The following is a 13071-nucleotide window of genomic DNA, read 5'->3' as shown; positions in this document are numbered from 1 at the left end:
AGTATTCTCCCGTCCGTCCACTTCCTCCTCCCAACTTTATTGCCTCTAGCACTTCCTGTTAATCAACCATGGCGCTGACTGTTGGCTACTTTTCCGCTGTCAATTTCACAGAATAAATATTATGAATAAATAAGAAAGATGAAGGTTGACTGAAACATTGTGTAACTTGACAAATTATACATTTGTGATATTACCTTTCAACAGCCGTCTCGTGTTGCCCTAACCTCACGTTAGTGCCACGCTAGTCAAATCAGTCAAGGCAGTGCTTTCTCATACCGTAGAACGCTGAGATGAAGACAATAGTCCAGAACTGTGTTGTTGTGCTATTTGAGAACGAGAGGTGTGAAACAGTTGACATGAAATCAATAGGCTTCTGTGTAGATGGTGAAGTGGAGAAGGAGAGGAGAGAGAGAGAGAGAGAGAGAAGAGAGGAGAGGAGAGGAGAGGAGAGGAGAGGAGAGAGAGAGAGAGAGAGAGAGAGAGAGAGAGAGCATAAAGTAGTGGACCTTACCATCCGGCGTTCAGTGACTGTCTATCACATGTATTTGTTTTCATCATCATACAGACCACGTTTCTTTTCATCTTCCCAGCCCCAGTCCAACCCCAGCCCCAGTCCAACCCCAACCCCAGTCCAACCCCTGTCCAGCCCAGACACTGAGAGAGTCTAACTCTATCTCTGAGATTTCTATAGAGCAGAGGGGGGAGTAGAGCAGAGCAGAGCAGCAGGCCCTCCCACCGCCTACATAGAGCAGAGGGGGGAGTAGAGTAGAGCGGAGCAGCAGGCCCTCCCACCGCCTATAAAGGACAGCCATACGGAGACACTCAGACAGAAATCACACGTGTATCTGTGTAGAGGCAGAGGGAGGCTAACAGCACACTGAGGGGAACCCAGAGGAAACAGACGCTCACAATATAGCCAGCCAGGAGTGAAGGAGGGGTCCACCTTGAGAGAGAGAGAGAGAGAGGTGAGACAGAGAAAGAGAGAGGAAGAGAGAGAGAGAGAGAGAGGTGGAGAGAAGCAGAGAAAGAGCGAGAGATATCAAATAGTGATTTAATCTGAGTGTCTTGATCTCTTTTGTCCTCATGTCCAAGGATTAAGTAGAGGATCTACAATACTGGGGGGATCTGGTCTTTCTACAGGTCTCTATATGAGAGAGGAGTCTCCCACCTGTCTTGTAGATCTGGACTGATGTCTTTTACGATGGTGCGTACGGCTCCCCCAAGCCGCTTCCTCTTCTCCGACATCAGCATGATGTCAGAGGACGAGGAGGAGAACGGCGGCAGCGAGAGCTCGGGCTCCGACTCCCAGAAGTCCTCCTTCCGTCTCAACGGCGGCTCCAACGGGTTTCAGATCAAGGTGGGAAGCAGGAAGAGGAAGTTCTGCGGAGTTGCCGGGAGGCTGGCGGGGCCCCCGATGGTGGCAGGGGCCCCGGTGGTGGAGGTGCGGCAGCGGAACGTGGCAAACGCTCGAGAGAGGGACCGCACCAACAGCGTGAACACGGCCTTCACTGCCCTGAGGACCCTCATCCCCACCGAGCCAGCTGACAGGAAGCTGTCCAAGATCGAGACTCTGCGGCTGGCGTCCAGCTACATCTCCCACCTGGGTAATGTGCTGCTGGTGGGCGAGGCGTGTGGGGATGGGCAGCCGTGCCACACCTCCACACCCCCATTCCACCACCACACCCTCCACAGTCTCAGCCCCTCGCCCGGCCAGGGCTCAGAGAACCAGCCCAAACACATCTGTACTTTCTGCCTCAGCAAGCAGAGGAAAATGGTGAGTGCCACTGGAGGGGCAGAGCTACTGTATGACTGACAGGAGAGTGGTATGGTGTGGATGTCAAGCGTCTTATTGGTTGAAATCCTCCCAGAGATAAATAACTTAACTAGGCCGTTCATGGAGTCCCTTTAAGTGGCCTTTCAACTTCCAAACAAACTATTTTAGAGCTAGTTCTGGGTTCTTATTTCAGGTCAATCTGTCATTGAGAAAATGAGAATTTCATAACTGTGGGCTGCGTCTTGTGGCCGAACTCCTCATGGCTAAAGGCTGGGTTTTGGCCCCACGTCATTTGGATAGTCCCCTATAGATAGTCTATATCAGTTCAAACTGTCACCAAACTATCATTAGTTTGATCATAAGAATATGTTGAATTAATTAGGTAGGTTATGGAAAAAAGTTAGGGAAACACTTGGATATATTCACCCTCTTCAATGCTGCCTTCTCGTTCAAATCAGTGTCATACTATAATACTGTAGTTATTAATAAGGAGCCAATTTCATCCTAACCTGATCGTAGCACATCTAAGCTAATTTATGTGGGAATGGTTGACATGTGGCAGCCTCCCCGCAGTGTGAAATCTACACCTCTGTTCCCTACCACTGGTGGAGTCGATGGGATCAGTCAGAGCAGAGACACTGAAGTACAACCTCAACTCTCATTACATTAGACCTGCATAATATATCCCATTTAGGAGGCGCTTTTTCCCCAAAGTGACCTACAGTAGTGCGTACATACATGTTGTTATGGGTGGGTCCAGCAGGACTCAAACCCACGGTCCTGACATTACAAGCACCATGCTCTACCAACTGAGCCACGCAGGACCTGCATCAGCCCCAGGATGAGTGTCCTAGATGAGGACTGATTGTTGACGTCAAGAGAACAGTGAGAACTAAGCTGTTGGTTTGAGCCTTGTGAACTGGACAAGATCATTACTCCAGGTGGAAAGTGAGCGGTAGAGAATCGTGTATCATCAAAGTATAAATGAGCTAACCCGTAACAATTCATCCATGCAGTACTCACAAATTTGCCTGACGACTCATCCTGAATTTAGTTACGCTGCTCTGTCGATCACTGCATACGTTCATCTTGGAGAATAAATGATAGTGAGCCTGGTGTTTGGCCGGAGCAATGTGAATGAGTAGTCAGGCAAGTCACAAATACCCTGGACAAAGTAACTACTACAAGCATACAGTCAGCCAAAATAGTCAAATCTGGAGATAGTATTTCAATTGTCTTGAGGACTGCTGGAGACATGTGAATCTCAGTGCTGGGTGAATGATGTAGATGTGCATCATGCCTTAATCTGAGGCTGTTCTCCTCCTCATTCCTTCTGCTGTTAACCACTTTGTCGTTACAACTCTGAGTCCCTGTCTCAAATGGAACCCTATTCCCAGTGGTGAAAAACGTACCCACTTGTGATACTTGAGTAAAGGTATAGGTACCTTAATAGAAAGTCACCCAGTAAAATACCACCTGAGTAAAAGTCTAAAAGTATTTGGTTCTAAATATACTTAAGTATCAAAAGTAAATGTAGAAGTAGAAATTATTTCAAATTTCTTATTTTAAGCATAACAGATGGCACCATTTTCTTGTTTTTAAAATGTATGGATAGCCAGGGGCACACTCCAACACTCAGACATCATTTACAAAAGATGCATTTGTGTTGAGTGAGTCTGCCAGATCAGAGGTAGTAGGGGATGACCATGGATGTTCTCTTTATAAGTGTGTGAATTAGACCATGTTCCTGTCCTGCTAAGCATTCAAAATGTAAGGAGTACTTTTGGGTGTCAGGTAAAATGTACAGAGTAAAAAGTACATTATTTTCTTTAGGAATGTAGTGGAGTAAAAGTAAAGATACTCCCAAAAACTACTTAAATAGCACTTTAAAGTATTTGTACTTAAGTACTTTACATGACAGCCTATGGTCAACAGTAGTGCATTATATAGGGAACAGGGTGCCAGAGTCTATAGTTCTCTGGTCAACAGTAGTGCATTATATAGGGAACAGGGTTCCAGAGTCCATAGTGCTCAGGTCAACAGTAATGCATTATATAGGGAACAGGGTGCCAGAGTCCATAGTGCTCTGGTCAACAGTAGTGCATTATATAGGGAACAGGGTGCCAGAGTCCATAGTGCTCAGGTCAACAGTAGTGCATTATATAGGGAACAGGGTGCCAGAGTCTATAGTTCTCTGGTCAACAGTAGTGCATTATATAGGGAACAGGGTTCCAGAGTCCATAGTTCTCTGGTCAACAGTAATGCATTATATAGGGAACAGGGTGCCAGAGTCCATAGTTCTCTGGTCAACAGTAGTGCATTATATAGGGAACAGGGTGCCAGAGTCCATAGTTCTCTGGTCAACAGTAGTGCATTATATAGGGAACAGGGTGCCAGAGTCCATAGTGCTCAGGTCAACAGTAGTGCATTATATAGGGAACAGGGTGCCAGAGTCCATAGTGCTCAGGTCAACAGTAGTGCATTATATAGGGAACAGGGTGCCAGAGTCCATAGTTCTCTGGTCAACAGTAGTACATTATATAGGGAACAGGGTGCCAGAGTCCATAGTTCTCTGGTCAACAGTAATGCATTATATAGGGAACAGGGTGCCAGAGTCCATAGTGCTCTGGTCAACAGTAGTGCATTATATAGGGAACTGGGTGCCAGAGTCCATAGTTCTCTGGTCAACAGTAGTGCATTATATAGGGAACAGGGTGCCAGAATCCATAGTGCTCAGGTCAACAGTAGTGCATTATATAGGGAACAGGGTGCCAGAGTCCATAGTTCTCTGGTCAACAGTAGTACATTATATAGGGAACAGGGTGCCAGAGTCCATAGTGCTCTGGTCAACAGTAGTGCATTATATAGGGAACAGGGTGCCAGAGTCCATAGTGCTCTGGTCAACAGTAATGCATTATATAGGGAACAGGGTGCCAGAGTCCATAGTTCTCTGGTCAACAGTAGTGCATTATATAGGGAACAGGGTGCCAGAGTCCATAGTGCTCTGGTCAACAGTAATGCATTATATAGGTTACAGGGTGCCAGAGTCCATAGTTCTCTGGTCAACAGTAATGCATTATATAGGGAACAGGGTGCCAGAGTCCATAGTGCTCTGGTCAACAGTAATGCATTATATAGGGAACAGGGTGCCAGAGTCCATAGTTCTCTGGTCAACAGTAATGCATTATATAGGGAACAGGGTGCCAGAGTCCATAGTTCTCTGGTCAACAGTAATGCATTATATAGGGAACAGGGTGCCAGAGTCCATAGTTTCTGGTCAACAGTAATGCATTATATAGGGAACAGGGTGCCAGAGTCCATAGTGCTCTGGTCAACAGTAATGCATTATATAGGGAACTGGGTGCCAGAGTCCATAGTGCTCTGGTCAACAGTAATGCATTATATAGGGAACTGGGTGCCAGAGTCCATAGTGCTCTGGTCAACAGTAATGCATTATATAGGGAACAGGGTGCCAGAGTCCATAGTGCTCTGGTCAACAGTAGTGCATTATATAGGGAACAGGGTGCCAGAGTCCATAGTGCTCTGGTCAACAGTAATGCATTATATAGGGAACAGGGTGCCAGAGTCCATAGTTCTCTGGTCAACAGTAGTGCATTATATAGGGAACAGGGTGCCAGAGTCCATAGTTCTCTGGTCAACAGTAATGCATTATATAGGGAACAGGGTGCCAGAGTCCATAGTGCTCTGGTCAACAGTAATGCATTATATAGGGAACAGGGTGCCAGAGTCCATAGTGCTCTGGTCAACAGTAATGCATTGTATAGGGAACAGGGTGCCAGAGTCCATAGTGCTCTGGTCAACAGTAATGCATTATATAGGGAACTGGGTGCCAGAGTCCATAGTGCTCTGGTCAACAGTAATGCATTGTATAGGGAACAGGGTGCCAGAGTCCATAGTGCTCTGGTCAACAGTAGTGCATTATATAGGGAACAGGGTGCCATTTGACAGAAACTGTAGGCATGATGTTTTTGTTGTCCCATGCACATCATAAAGATATTCATTCATCGTTGAACCCAATGGTAGGGATTGTGATAGTATCATTCAACAATAACTAGAATGTATGAATGTATAGAATATATGCATTAGATTTGCAACAGAAGGAATATATAATGTTTGACTAAGGCAGCTAAACATCAGAAAGAGGATGACAATGTGAAAATACTCTTCACTATCAGGAAGGAATCATATTTATCCAATGCATGAAGAAATCTTTCAGATTTATAATGCTGCGAATGGTTTTAATTCAAAGTTCAGCGACTATAAAAGTTTTACAACAGTATAATTGGTCATTGGATTTGGACTTTTGGAAACATAGACATATGAAAACAGATTCTGACCATACATCCCAATAATGAATCCAGAATAAATGTATCCTGGAAGTACTTGGACATTGTTAGAATCCTACAGAATAAACCAGCTAATGAGATAATTGCCCTTTAAATGATTGATCCAGTGCTGAACCCTGTATTCATTCTGCTGCTGGTATTTGACCCAGATTGAGCTAGCTCTCTTAGCTCTTTGATGTGCTGCTTAAAGTAAAACTGGTCTCCATAACAGCTCTCACTCCTTTCTCCCATTAAGGCTGTCCCAAATGGCACCCCATTTCCTTTAAAGTGCTTTACTTTGTACCAGGACTCATAGGGCTCTGGTCAAAAGTAGTGCACTATATAGGGAATAGGGTGCCATTTGGGACAGCCTTTCTCCCAGAAAAACACCCTTCAGCAGCCACTTGTTTCTTTGTTTCTAAAGAAGAAGAATATAATGAAATGAAGCACATGTGAACTATTCAAAATATAATACGAGTGCAGTTTTGTCTTTTCAACACCTTTCCAGACCTGCAGAGTGGGCTAATGAGCTACTGTAGACTGTAGAGAGAGAACACTGTATAAAGTAAAACATCATTGTCTCTTCAAGGTTTTCACAAGTGTTGTTACCCTCAACTGAGGCAGAAAATGTATGAAAATAAAGTCATACATGCTTAAGCTACAGCTATGACTTACTGTGTAGGAGACTACATGCCTCAGCCATATCATGCCTATCGAGTGTACTTTATCACACTTCATACTATACTCTCTATTCCATTTAGACAGAGCATGGCCAGCATTTATGAATACTGTATGTTCTAGCTCTAGATTTATAGAATTATAAAGTGGAAAAACCCAGTAAATCTATAGTCTCCATATCAAGGTTAGAATGCCAGGGATCTTGTCTTCATGGGATCTAGTGATGATGCTTGGCAGTGAACACTCCCATTACAAACCAGGCTTCCCCTTAGGGTCCAAACATTACAGCAACATTGGTCCAGCCCAGTACCTTTAGTTAAATGGATACTGGATATTGAGTATTATACCAAATGCAAACTCAGAAGCGCTGGTGACACTTAAAACATAAAAACGTTTATGAGTAAGCCATTATAAATACTTGTACATTTTTACCAATATTGAAATACCTATTTATAAATAGTTGATTAAATTGTTTAATAATCATGCTTATTCATGAAAGTTATGATAAAGTGTTACCAATTGAAAAAAATTGAAGTGAATGTTTTGTGTTCAGAGGAAGCTTGTTGTTGACTGTTGCGTTCCCTCTCTGCTGTGAGCAGTACTAATAGTATGTACTCTAAATGGCACCCTTTTCCCATAGTGCACTACTTCTGACCCTATGGGTCCGTGCACTATAAAGTGAATAGGGTTCCATTTGTGACGCAGCATAGAGTTGAGTGCTGTGCAGTGCTGCTGCTCCGGCCACTGTATTCTACCTCATGCCTTGTATTGTATTCAAATGATCTTCACTGGGTATTTTATCATGGACAGACATATGGAAGTAGTTAAAGACTAATTCAACACGAAACAGGAGTCAGTCCTAAAATGCACATTAAATAAATGAGCGCATTTAAATGAATCGTCATATTAATGTAATTAGATTATCAGCAACAGGAACAGTTGTAAAGACAAATTAAATTGAATAGAGATAAAACATGTAGATGTATTTCTTTATTTAACTAGGCAAGTCAGTTAAGAACAAATTCTTATTTTCAATGACGGCCTAGGAACAGTGGGTTAACTGACTGTTCAGGGGTAGAACGACAGCTCGGGGATTCAAACTTGCAACCTTTCGGTTACTAGTCCAACGCTCTAACCACTAGGCTACCCTGCCGCCTCAGTGTCAATGTATGACACTGAGCATGATGAATTTGTTTCAATGTATTTTTCCAACTAGTTTATCATGTTGGAGTAGTGCCGCCCTATTCAGGACAATGTAATCATTTTAACTTTTTATTTATTTCACAGAATAGCCAGGACACAACTATTTCATTAAGTGAAAAAGAAAGCGTGGAAAATCCATGCTTAGTAAATCAATATTTTAGATAGGCTACTGTTTCAATACCAAAAGGGAAATGTGTATAATTGATAAGCCTCCTTGAAGGGCGTATTTAACTCATGAAGATGAAACCTCCTTAACCTTAATATAACAATAATATTTATTCAACAAATGATGTTCACATCTAAAGAAAACAGAAATAGATTCCAGTAGATGCTCTTATCCAGAGAGACTTACAGTAGTGAGTCATTTAGCAGACTCTCTTATCCAGAGAGACGTACAGTAGTGAGTCATTTAGCAGACACTCTTATCCAGAGAGACTTACAGTAGTGAGTCATTTAGCAGACTCTCTTATCCAGAGAGACTTATAGTAGTGAGTCATTTAGCAGACTCTCTTATCCAGAGAGACATACAGTAGTGAGTAATTTAGCAGACTCTCTTATCCAGAGAGACTTACAGTAGTGAGTCATTTAGCAGACTCTCTTATCCAGAGAGACTTACAGTAGTGAGTCATTTAGCAGACTCTCTTATCCAGAGAGACTTACATTAGTGAGTCATTTAGCAGACTCTCTTATCCAGAGAGACTTACAGTAGTGAGTCATTTAGCAGACTCTCTTATCCAGAGAGACTTACAGTAGTGAGTCATTTAGCAGACTCTCTTATCCAGAGAGACTTACAGTATTGAGTCATTTAGCAGACTCTCTTATCCAGAGAGACTTACAGTATTGAGTCATTTAGCAGACTCTCTTATCCAGAGAGACTTACATTAGTGAGTCATTTAGCAGACACTCTTATCCAGAGAGATGTACAGTAGTGAGTCATTTAGCAGACACTCTTATCCAGAGAGACTTACAGTATTGAGTCATTTAGCAGACTCTCTTATCCAGAGAGACTTACAGTAGTGAGTAATTTAGCAGACTCTCTTATCCAGAGAGACTTACAGTAGTGAGTTATTTAGCAGACTCTCTTATCCAGAGAGACTTACATTAGTGAGTCATTTAGCAGACTCTCTTATCCAGAGAGACTTACAGTAGTGAGTCATTTAGCAGACACTCTTATCCAGAGAGACTTACATTAGTGAGTCATTTAGCAGACTCTCTTATCCAGAGAGACTTACAGTATTGAGTCATTTAGCAGACTCTCTTATCCAGAGAGACTTACATTAGTGAGTCATTTAGCAGACACCCTTATCCAGAGAGACTTACAGTAGTGAGTGCTTACATTTTCATTCTGGTCCCCTGTGGGATTTGAACCCACAGGACCACAATACAGAATTGTGTTAGTGTATAAATCACCCCCAGGAACATTTATTCTGAACAAAAATATAAGCGCAACATGTAAAGTGTTGCGCTCTTCATGGACGAATCCCGGTTTCAACTGTACCGGGCAGATGGCAGACAGCCATCATCTCATGTTCCAGCATGATAATGCATGGCCCCATGTCGCAAGGATCTGTACACTATTCCTGGAAGCTGAACATGTCCTAGTTCTTCTATGGCTTGCATACTCACCAGACATGTCACCGATTGAGCATGTTTGGGATACTCTGGATCAATGTGTACTACAGCGTGTTCCAGTTCCCACTAATATCCAGCAACTTCGCACAGCCATTGAAGAGGAGTGGGAAAACATTTCACAGGCCACAATCAACAGCCTGATCAACTCTATGCGAAGGAGTTGTGTCACATTGCATGAGGCAAATGGTGGTCACACCAGATAGTGACTGGTTTTCTGATCCATGCCCCAACCTTTTTTTAAACGGTATCTGTGATCAACAGATGCATATCTGTATTCCCAGCCATGTGAAATCCCTAGATTATCTCCTAATGAATTTATTTCAATTGACAAATGTCCTTATTTGAACTGTAATCTTTTAAATTGTTGCATGTTGCGTTTAGATTTTTGTTCAGTGTATTAACATTCTGTCAGTAGCCATAAGATTTCCCCAAAAGCTTCAGTAAGAAAACTGACCAGAGCTTGTTTTGAAATCTGATTAGACTCCATTTGACTCCAGGAGCATTGATTAGGAGCTCCAGCTCCCGCTCCCGCTTAGCTCACATACGGTACGGCCTAGCTCTGACTCAAGAAACAATGCCATTCCAATAACTTACAACCTCCTCACCAAAGCGAATGGACGTAATGCAAGCCAGGTGTGTCACAAAACACAGAGAGTTGAGAAGGGAAAATATGAGGCTCTGCTTTCTGCTCCCTGGGCTGGCTTCCTGGCCAGACAACCTGGACCCCAAGGACATAACCACAGGAGAAAATCAAGGGTGCTCTGTTTTGATAGAACAGACAAATGCTAAACATCCCATTCTGATTCAAACCCTTTATTTTTCACTCTGTTGGCCTAGATTACAATGATGTCATTGTGACTGCAGACTGAAAAATAAGGTGAAATGGAGAGCTGGGCTACATCAGTTCATGCATCTAATCTAAGACTGCGTCCCAAACGACACCCTATTCCCTATATAGTGCACTACTTTTGACCAGAGTCCTATGGGCCATAGTCAAAAATAGTGCACTATTAAGGGGATAGGGAGTCATCTTCAGTGGGTGAAAACCAGGAGGTCTGATGATGTTTTCTCTCTTTCAGAACAAAGACAGAGACAGAAAAACAACTGTCAGAAGATAACGCCTGAAGACCAGAAACATCCAGAGGATAAATATCCAACACTCTTGTGAAGGATCAGTTCAATTAGCCTATTCTTCAAATGAAAGTTGTAATTACAGTTGTGTACTTAATAAGAATACAATATTTGTATCATGTGTATATATATATATATATATGTATATATTGAAAGCACAATGGTGTATTTAAGACCATGGAGGATTTGATATGTGTGTTAAGGGAGGATGTGGCAGCAAAAAGTCCATGAAACATGGGATGATATATAGACTCATGACCATTTAGTTAATATCTATCCTTAAACTACTGGGCATTATAATGAACAGGCCGAGGAGGACAGCTCTTTCAACGGCTGCAGCCCAAATGGCACTCTATTCCCTATATTGTGCACTACTTGGGCTCTGGACACACAAATGACTCGTTACTGAAACTTCCACGGACTTCAGAGCACCTAAATATGACATAACACCACTCTAGAACCCTCCCTGGACTGTATGCCCTTCACTCTCATCAATACGTGCTGGATGTTCATGTTATTGATGTTCAACATATTGTGCTATTACGCTGATGGATCTGAAGTGTACTGGCTGAATCATGGGAGAAAGGCAATCCTTTAGGAAGAATCAGCAGTAGTTCAGTACCATGCAGACCCTGACATCCCCCACCCTTTCATCAATTACCAATCAGTTGGATTTCTAAAGCTCTTCTTTTTTTTACATCAACAGTTGTTACAGAGTGCTTTTCAGAAGCACAAGCAGCAGCACAGCCCTCAGCCTCAGACAGTGGTGATGGTGACTGGCAGAGCAGAGGAACAGATCCTAGATTACATCTGCAGGTAGAGCTCTGGAAGTCTGCCTGTCCCGTCCCCTGACTGTCCTCTCGTTTACCTTTGGAATTCCATGTGCTCCCTCCGTCTCTCCTCTTCTCCTGCGTTCTTCCTTCTTTTTCCCAGGAGCGCTACTGACTCACAGGCTCTGTTGTGATGGCTTTACAATGTGTGCAGGGTTCACTCAGATTGTCCTCTGTCCTGCATCTTTTCTGCCTCCTTTTCTGTCCGCCATCCGTGACCCCTGTTTGAAGAAGAAGAAGAGGTCCACTTCATTGTGCTATATCCATGGATGTCCAACTGCTCCTTGTCTTGTCCTTTTTGTCCGACCCCTCCAAAGACTTACACACACATACAGTGGTTTGAGAGCTCTGACCGAATTCGGTCCACCTCCTGAAAAATCATCAAGGTCTTTTCATAAATAGTTGAACATTTGGAAATCTGGGCCAATGTTGTGTATTGTTTATGTGTTTTTGTATTGTTTATGTATTGTTTGATAAAAATACGTTTTATGCTAATGCTCCTTTTCGTGTTATATCATGTGGTCTTCGGATCACAGTCAGTGCAAATCTTTGAAGTCAAATATCTATTATGTTGCCATAGTAGCTAGGTGGCTAGATTGTCTAAACTGCTTGTGTGGAGCAGCTTCATAGAACGCTCCCACCATTCCCAGACCCCAGACCAAACCTCTCAGATCATCACCAGTGACATCAGCTAAGAAAACACAGTCCATAAGGACATCTGGTTTGGGTTGATGATACTCTCTCTGCCCAATGGAAACCCAGTGACCTGTGGACAGTTTAATCAGACCATATAACCCACATCTTTCCCTTCTCTTTACTTAATCTATCATCCAAAAACAACAAACAGTCATCATCTGTCTGCCCCTGGACTAGTGGAAAGAACCTAACTAGCCTAGACTAGACCACCGGTGACAAACAGTGTTAATGGGTTATTAGGACCACCGGTGATGCTGCTGGAATGACAGACAGTGTTAATGGGTTATTAGGACCACTGGTGATGCTGCTGGAATGACAGACAGTGTTAATGGGTTATTAGGACCACCGGTGATGCTGCTGGAGTGACAGACAGTGTTAATGGGTTATTAGGACCACTGGTGATGCTGCTGGAATGACAAACAGTGTTAATGGGTTATTAGGACCACCGGTGATGCTGCTGGAGTGACAGACAGTGTTAAGGGGTTACTAGGACCAGCAGTGATGCTGCTGGAATGACAGACAGTGTTAATGGGTTATTAGGACCACCGGTGATGCTGCTGGAATGACAGACAGTGTTAATGGGTTATTAGGACCACTGGTGATGCTGCTGGAGTGACAGACAGTGTTAATGGGTTATTAGGACCAGCGATGATGCTGCTGGAGTGACAGACAGTGTTAATGGGTTATTAGGACCACTGGTGATGCTGCTGGAGTGACAGACAGTGTTAAGGGGTTACTAGGACCAGCAGTGATGCTGCTGGAGTGACAGACAGTGTTAAGG

General features: G+C 43.3%; 1 protein-coding gene across 1 annotated transcript; it reads left to right on the top strand.

Annotated features, from left to right (window-relative positions):
- The first annotated feature begins 825 nt into the window (after positions 1 to 825).
- LOC110512181 (basic helix-loop-helix transcription factor scleraxis) lies at positions 826 to 12089 on the top strand. Its single transcript, XM_090216448.1, has 2 exons — positions 826 to 1774; positions 10713 to 12089. The coding sequence occupies exons 1-2, from the start codon at positions 1190 to 1192 to the stop codon at positions 10749 to 10751; spliced, it is 624 nt and encodes a 207-aa protein (XP_090072574.1). The 5' UTR covers positions 826 to 1189; the 3' UTR covers positions 10752 to 12089.
- The last annotated feature ends 982 nt before the right edge of the window (positions 12090 to 13071 follow it).

Source organism: Oncorhynchus mykiss, chromosome 2 (assembly GCF_057628025.1).
Source record: "Oncorhynchus mykiss isolate SJ-2025 chromosome 2, ASM5762802v1, whole genome shotgun sequence".
NCBI classification, from domain to species: Eukaryota; Metazoa; Chordata; class Actinopteri; order Salmoniformes; family Salmonidae; genus Oncorhynchus; species Oncorhynchus mykiss.
The sequence above is the reverse complement of the archived record's forward strand: the minus strand, read 5'-3'. Positions and strand labels throughout refer to the sequence as shown.

What these genes read in the sequence shown, in the direction of transcription:
- LOC110512181 (XM_090216448.1), top strand. Translation starts at nt 1,190, where the DNA reads ATGTCTTTTACGATGGTGCGTACGGCTCCCCCAAGCCGCTTCCTCTTC. An exon ending in TCAGCAAGCAGAGGAAAATG is followed by an intron (nt 1,775 to 10,712) that starts GTGAGTGCCACT and finishes TCTCTCTTTCAG; the next exon opens with AACAAAGACAGAGACAGAAA.